The sequence below is a fragment of the Poecilia formosa genome, unplaced genomic scaffold (genome assembly GCF_000485575.1).
Source record: "Poecilia formosa unplaced genomic scaffold, Poecilia_formosa-5.1.2 Scaffold374, whole genome shotgun sequence".
NCBI classification, from domain to species: domain Eukaryota; kingdom Metazoa; phylum Chordata; class Actinopteri; order Cyprinodontiformes; family Poeciliidae; genus Poecilia; species Poecilia formosa.
This window is the reverse complement of record NW_006800313.1, coordinates 520,141-528,298: the sequence shown is the minus strand read 5'-3', so window position 1 is coordinate 528,298 and position 8,158 is coordinate 520,141. Positions and strand designations below refer to the sequence as shown.

Here is an 8,158-nt window from a genome sequence, read left to right as displayed (position 1 = left end):
TTTATTCTTTATTCAGGTTGAGGTTCTGCAGTTTGTCAAAGATCAGCTGTGATTTTCTGGCCTCAGCTCTGAAGTCCAACAGCCTCCATCTGCCAGAACTGGACCTGAGAGACAACAACCTGAAGGATTCAGATGTTCAGCAGCTGAATCGTTTTGTAAAGACTTTACTGTAAGTAAATGTTTGTAGTGAGTCCAGCTGCTGTCAGCATATTGAACTAAACCCAGTTAGCATCAAAGCAAAGCTCCAGTGTTCCCAGTAAAGCTGCAGCTTCTCAGTGGGAGGAGAATGGTTCAGGCTTCCTGATTGGACACAGAGACAGCAATCAGCCAATCAGGTGAACCTGATCAGCTGATCAGGTTTATCTTGGTCACAGCTCTGAGATCAGTCTGACTGCTGCCTGGAAACCATCTACTGGATGTGCTGCGTCACTGACTGCTGCTGGAGAGGCTGGAAACACTCACTGATCTGATCTCTCTTTCCTTCTTCTCTCTGCAGGTTCTGATCTCTGTAAAGTAGAGAACGGTCTTTGTGTCCTGCTGATCCTCAGAGGTTGAAGCTGCAGCAGTTTGAGTCTAAAGAGGCTCTGACTGGATCCTGATAATGACCTCTGACCTCAAAGATTTTCCTCCTGTGTATTTTCTCATGTCTGTCATTTAGTGTCTGATATTGTTTGTCTCTTTGGATTAATAAAGATCCGATTCAAACTGGGCTCCATTTAGAGGCTTCATCTGAACTGGATTCAACTGGAAAGTTGATCTTTTTTTCTTTCTGATTCATTTTAATCAGAAATATGAAATAAAACTCAACATTTTTCTGCATGTTTGCTTCATTCTGATTTTGAACTTCCGGTTGGACTGCAAGATGGAGTAGACGCTTTTTCTGAAGCTCCCACCTCTAACATTACTACTTTACTAATTTTCACTTTGTGCTTGTTAAACTATTTGTAACAATATTGCTGCACTGGAACGGCGACCAGTAAGTCAGAGGATGACCAGCAGAACAAGAAAAGAAGAGCAGAAAAAAGACGAGGGGAACGTCATGGCTGTGCTAACGGCTACGCTAGCTGACCACAGAAAATCCCTATCAGCGGAATTCAATGCGGCGTTTACTAAACTGGAAACAAAACTGGAGCTCTTTGAGTCTACTATTTCTACCCACCACCAGCGAATCTCTTCACTGGAGAATGTGGCCACTACCATGAGCGACGACATACAGGCAATTCAAGCCGAGTTAGCTACGGTGACCGGAGAGAGCAACAGACTGAAAGCTAAGCTAATGGACCTTACCAAGCCCCGCCCAGAAACGCCCAGTTGACTGGATTGAGCTGGTTGCCTTCTGTTAAGTGACCACTCTGATTTTGGGAGGTGGAAAATGTCAGTCTAAAATGAAGGAAGCCTCGCAGGGGATAGAGGATGCCCTGCTGTGCGATGGACACGTACATTTTGTTTTTTTTCTTTAAAGGGGTCTGAGTCCAGATGTGTATGGTTTTTTTTTTTGTTGTGGCATGGATGTGAATGTGTGGGTGTGTTTTTTTTCTCTTTCTCTTTCTTTCGTCTTCTTTCTTTACAGTTGTTGGCCAACTATATACCAGGTACCAGTCTCCTCTCAGCAAAGTCGGACTGCCATACCGCAATGTACGTATCTCTTCAGGAAAAGTAAGGGACGACTAGCACAGGGAAGAATTTGAGGGTTGTTTCGTGGAACGTGAGAAGCTTGGGGAATGCTACTAAGATTGCTAAAGTTATGTTTCATTTGCAGCAACTTAAAGGGGACATATTCTTTTTACAAGAAACACACCTTCGTAATAGAGAAATTATGCGTCTTAATAGAAGTTGGATTGGCCATGTATTTCACTCTAGATTCAATGCCAAGGCTAGAGGAACAGCCATACTTATTCGGAATAATGTTATGTTTGAACATCACGAAACAGTAGCAGACATGGAGGGGCGTTTCATAATTGTGTTGGGCAAATTGCAAAGTTGTCCGGTGATACTAGCTTGTGTCTATGGTCCAAATTGGGATGATGATTCCTTTGTGTCTAGACTTTTTTCAGCTATGCTTGATATTGAAAACTACTATTTAATCCTAGGGGGAGACTTTAATATGATCCAGAATGCCCTTTTGGACAGATCCTCAAAAAAAAAACAATCTCATTATCTAATGCTGCTAAAAGTCTTAATGTCTTTAAAACTGAGCTGGGATTGGTGAATCCGTGGAGACATGGGAACCCGACACTTAAGGAGTTTTCCTTCTTTTCCCATGTCCACCGTACCTATGCATGCATAGATTTTTTCCTTATTGATATCAGGCTGCTTCCTAAAGTAAAAACCTGTGATTATCACACCATATCTATATCCGACCACGCGCCAGTCTCCTTAGACCTAGAATTGTTATGTAAATCTCATTTCAAATTTTGGAGATTCAATTCTATACTGCTTACAGAAGAGGACTATAAACAGTTTTTAAAAAATCAGCTTTCACTTTACTTTGATCTTAATAATCTACCTGGTATATCGAGAAGCTGGCGACAAAGCCGGGAAGCTTTTAGCTTTCCAAGTGTGAGCTCAGGCTACCTCCAAATTAATTCCATTCATCAGATCAGCCACAGGGGAGATTCTTTCTGATCCTAGAAAGATAAATGATAGATTTTTGTAATTCTATTCAGAACTGTATACCTCCGTAGCCCCCCCTTCTGCACATAATATACTTAATGATATCAGCTTTCCAAGGATAGATAATGAATTGGGGAGAGGTCTTGGCGGGCCTATCACTATAATAGAGGTGCAGGAATCTATCAAGTCCCTAAGTTCGGGCAAATCCCCTGGGCCGGATGGTTTTTCGTCAGAATACTATAAGGCCAATGTGGATCTTCTGGTGCCAGTATTGACAGATGTGTATAATGAGGCCTTCTCTAGCGGACGCCTCCCTAGCACCTTTTCAGAAGCTACTATATCGCTGATTCTTAAGAACGATAAAGACCCCTCCTTGTGTAGTAGCTATAGACCTATTTCCCTCCTCAATGTAGATTTTAAGATCTTATCTAAAATTCTTGCAACACGTCTCCAGCGAGTTCTTCCCCTCATTATTTCATTAGATCAGACAGTTTTTATGACTGGGGGACAGTCATCCCATAACACCAGACGTCTTTTAAATATTATCCATATGCCAAGTACCTTATCTCCTGAAATAATTGTATCTCTTGACGCCGAGAAGGCATTTGATCGGGTCGAATGGGGTTTTTTATATGAAATAATGGAAAGATTTGGTTTTGATAATGATTTTATTCTTTGGGTTAAGCTGTTGTACATCGCCGGTGGCATCAATTAAAACAAATGACGTGGTGTCTTCACCCTTTCCTCTTGGGAGGGGCACTAGGCAGGGATGCCCTCTGTCTCCCTTGCTATTTGCCATCGGAATAGAGCCTCTGGCCATCTGGTTGCATGCCGAGGGGGTTTTTAAGGGAATTCTGAGATCTGGAGTAACCAATAAAGTGTCCCTTTATGCAGATGATTTGCTTTTATACATTTCTGATCCTCATACTTCTCTTCCAGTGCTTTTTAACATTCTAGAACAATATAGCAAGCTTTCAGGTTACAAGCTCAACTACCAGAAAAGCCAATTATTTCCCTTGAACTCTCTGGCAAGGAACCTTCCGCATTCAATCTCACCCTTTAAATGGGCAGAAGCAGGGTTTCGTTATTTGGGGATATTCATTAGTGCTTCTATGTCTAACATGATGAATAAGAACTTCTCACCGTTATTAGACAGCAAGATATCCCAATTTTTGTGTCTTAAAAAACCTGCCAGACTTCGCAAATCAGTGTTGCAGTCCCCAACTCTTAGGGTGGACTTGCTCTTCCCAACTTCAGGCAGTACTACTGGGCAGCTAATGTACAGAAACTATTATATTGAGGGTGTGATGCCGAGGCTTCACCTGCCTGGGTGCAGATTGAAAGGGCATCTAGCCTTTTTTCGTTGTCCTCTCTGATTTGTTCTCAGCTCCCCCTTCCCCTCTCTCTGGTAGAGAACAATCCTATAGTCAGGGCTACATTAAGAATCTGGAGCCAATTCAGGAAACAGTTTGGCCTGCAAGGACCCTCGAAACAAACCTCTTTAGTCAAAAATTGCAACTGCCAGGAATCTAATTCATAAGTCTTCAGTTTGTGCACGGCATGTTTTAATACAGTGCAAAATATTCTATAAAGTGCATTACGCAAAATTAGCAAAAATGTATTCATCAGTCAGTGACGCTAGGTGTGGACAATCACCAGCTAACCATGCCCACATGTTTTGGGCATGCCCAAAGCTAATTGGGTATTGGGGTAACATTTTTAGGATACTAAGTCAAGCATATAATCAGACGATTCTCCCCAATCCATTATCGGCAATATTTGGCATCCCTCCAGACCGGGGCCTTTTGCATTCTTTGAGGCAAGCCCTGGCCTTCACTACCCTGCTGGCTCGGAGACTTATCCTACTCAAGTGGAAACTGAGCGTCCCGCCGTCTTATGACCACTGGGTTAGAGAAGTTCTGTACAACCTCAAGGTGGAAAAGCTCAGATTTGCACTTAACGGTTCCACCAGTAAATTTATGGAGACTTGGAGACCTTTCCTATCTGTAGTAGGTACCAAGACTTTGCTACTTGATTCAGAAGTAAAGTAAATTATCTGTAGGCCCCCCTATATATCCAGTTTTTTTTGTTTGTTTTTTTGTTTTTTTACCCAATAATTCTGTGTATTATAATTTCTTCTATTCTTTTCTTGATAAATGGGCAAAGTGTGTTTATTTTCTAAGTTTTAGGTATTTTGTGAGTAAAGTTGTGAATTTTCCAAACTTAAGGTTATTTTAAGGTGTAAACACCATCAGATGTAAGACTATGAATTATAGCTTACACTTATTTTGTGAACACACACCCACCTCTGGCTGTTTAATTTAATACTGTTTCATCAGTAATGTGTCATCGTTCATTTGGGGAGTGAATTAAATATTATTATTATTCAATAGTAACCTGGTTTCCAGCTCAGTGAAGCCAGTTGATCAACATTAGAGTCTCACTGATATAAATATAATTTAATTTATATAAACTGATTATCCATTTAAATGCTTTTCTATCAAGCAGGTTTTAGTTGATAGTTTGGAGAAACGAAGCAGCTGCTGTGAAAATGTTAACAGGAGAAACGCAGCTAAAAAAACTTCCTTCTCCATCGTTTCTTTACTTTCCTCCATCACTGCTGAATGTTACCTGCAAAGTTCAAAGTTCAACTCTGGATGTTTTACAGCAAACTGCTCATCCTGTGCTTTATAAAACATTTGGGCTCCTGCTGCAGCAGAGACACTAAAATCTCATTTGAATGGTTAACAGACTGATTCCAACTAAGAGGCTTAGAGGATTTATTGATTTAAAAATACAGCAACATTTTAGTAGAGCCTTTAACTCACATTGTTAATATTTCCATCAAAACAGGGAAATTTCCCCATGCATGGAAAAAAGCTCTGGTGAAACCATTTTTAAATCAGGAAGTGAAATTTGTTCAGTTGTTCCAGTCGTGTTAAAAGTGCTGGAGAAAATTATTCTAGAACAACAACTACTGTATTTATAAAGTAACAATCTTCTGCAGCCTCTTCAGTTTGGCTTCAGACGTCATCAGTCCACAGAGACTCTATAAGTCTGTTGCTTGAAAAGGTTAAACTATCACCTGACAAATCACTGGTGCAGTTTTCCTTGACTTGAAAAAAGGCTTTTGATACGGAGAATCACAATTTACTGATCTCAAGGCTTTCATCATTTAATCTCTCAGAACAGTCATTGTCTTGGTTTCCATCATATTTGAAAGATTGTCAACAATGTGTTGTCATTAATGACAGTAAATGTGTTTTATGCAAAATAGTAACAGGGATTCCACAAGGAACCATCTCAGGTCCTTTTTAGTTTGTATGTTAACAGTTTTCCTGAAATTTGTCCTGAAGTCAAACTGCAAATGTTTGCTGATGACATCATCGTTTACACATCGGACCAAAGCAGAAATGTAGTCAGAGAAAAACCTGCAGAGATCATCATCATGGCTGAAGGATTCCTGTTTAACTCTCAATACAGAGAAAACAAAGTGCATTTGCTTTCCAATCAAGATCACAGTCCCTGAATGTCCAGATCAATGGATTCTATTGAAAATATCACAAGGAAAATATATAGGAATAATTCTGGAAGCTCAGTTAAATTTTAGGAGCCATGTTGATAAAATCAGCTGTTAGATCAAATACAAACTGTTTTAAATTATTATAAATTGTTTAACCCTTCACTGTGCAGAGATGTTGTTGACTCCATGATCGTCTCACAGTTTCCTGTGAAGCTCCTGTCTGATCTCAGACCAGTAAACTCAAACCATCAGCAGGTCTCCATCATCGAGCTTAAAAGGTTTTATATCAAAAGTCAATCAGATTCCATCACTGTGACATTTTGGCTAAATTTGGCATTTTGGATTTTACTAATTTTATAACTTGTAACCTTTTAAAATTTATTTTTATGTGTTTAAATGGATTTGCACTGACTCAATTAAGCGATTACAGAGACTGCAGGGCAGCAGCAGATACCAGAGCAGCTTTAGATGGAAATGTAAAGTTTCCTTTGAAGAACCAGTTTTGCTTAAAGTGCTTCAGTCTGAGAGGATCTGCAGTTTGGACTCACTTCCTGTTGACTTAAAGTCTGTAACCAGTTTTAATTCAAAAACAAACAAAAATCTGATTATGTCAAAAACAGAACTGAGTCCATTTTAAAGTTGATCACTAATAAATATGTTTATTTTAACATTTATATTTTTCATGACTTTGATTCTCAAAAGAGAGACATATGGACATCCTTATGACAAAATTTAATCGATAGAGTGATTTATGACCCTAATCATTAATTGCCCCTCCCCCCACCCAACACCTGTTCATCTAAAAATACATAAGTGCAAACATAAGCATTTCTTTCACACCTGTTAATAACTAAAAATAAACATTTCCATCTTTGGTAAACTTTTTCCCACCACCTCTTTGAATGAACTAGCCAATAGAAACAGAGACAGGTATCAGCAATAAAACATTTCTCTCTGTATACCCAGCACAGGACATCTGTTTGTGAATGATTTAAAGTACAACACATTCACAAAGGGGAGGGTCGATGGCACCGGTGCTCAGTGTGGGTACTCTTAGGGAATTAAAGTACAACACATTTTAAGTAGCTTTTGTGATTTCCTTCATCCAATCAACAACAAAACGAAACCCTGAATATAAGAACTAAACTTTAATTGTTCCTCATTTGTACATGTACTTCTTAAGAATATGTGACTGGCAGTAATCAGGCCTACGTGAGACAAACTGTCTTCCTGCTGCACAGCGTGGAGGGGAGCGACCCCTGACCCTGCTCACCACAGCTGCCATGCCTGTCCACTCTTACACATGTACAGATACCTCTGAAGGAAAACAACAGTCTAACTGTTTTACTGCATTATTTATGGTAGCACGACTAGTCAGTGCTGACAGTTTGTAATTTCCTTCATCCATTCCAAAAACAGTCACTTAAATTTTAAGATAGATAGATAGATAGATAGATAGATATAAAATATTAGAACGAAGTTTGTGAACTTTAAGTATTTATTAGTGAATAAATATTTTGTTCTCTTTAATGTTAGCTGATCTCATAATGAACTAAAGTTTCCTCAGGGACCTACAGAACCCTCATTGTTCGGTATCCCCTTGTTCGCCTGTAGGGGGCGCCACACAAAGCTCCGAGTGTTAAAGCGAAGCATCAGCCTCGAAGTATCAGAAACAGGCAGCACCATGGGCGGCTGCCGGGCAGCTGCAGCCGGGGCTCTCCGCCTCACAGCGTTCTGCACCCGGACCCAGAGGCCGCTGTGGCCCGGTGCCGGAACCGGAGCCTCGGTCTGGGCCCGGAGGAGCCTGAGCGAACCGGCGGCCTTAGAGCCGCGGAGAAGGCTGAAGACCGCCGCGGAGCTTCCGGGGCCCAGTTGGTTCACGACCCTGTACTGGCTGTTCATCAGAGGCTACGGAGCTAGAGGACACCTGCTGCAGGTAACACACACTGCTGCAGGTAACACACACTGCTGCAGGTAACACACACTGCTGCAGGTAACACACACACTGCCACAGGTAAAACC

The 8,158-nt window shown here is 40.7% G+C and overlaps 2 protein-coding genes across 3 annotated transcripts in view; both read left to right on the top strand.

The window, feature by feature from the left end:
- LOC103154129 (ribonuclease inhibitor-like) overlaps positions 1-715 on the top strand; it is a 30,759-nt gene extending 30,044 nt beyond the window's left edge. The window contains exons 7-8 of the mRNA XM_016662434.1: positions 17-169; positions 497-715. Of these exons, the coding sequence (XP_016517920.1) occupies positions 17-169; positions 497-503 (160 nt within the window). The 3' untranslated portion in view covers positions 504-715. The remainder of the gene's footprint in view (positions 1-16; positions 170-496) is intronic.
- Positions 716-7,763: 7,048 nt separating this feature from the next.
- cyp27a2 (cytochrome P450 family 27 subfamily A member 2) overlaps positions 7,764-8,158 on the top strand; it is a 6,618-nt gene continuing 6,223 nt past the window's right edge. Inside the window, exon 1 of one of the 2 annotated variants that reach the window (XM_007575311.2) lies at positions 7,764-8,072. In XM_007575311.2, coding sequence (XP_007575373.1) covers positions 7,821-8,072 — 252 coding nt within the window. In that variant the 5' untranslated portion in view covers positions 7,764-7,820. The remainder of the gene's footprint in view (positions 8,073-8,158) is intronic. The other variant, XM_007575313.2, reaches the window with a different exon arrangement.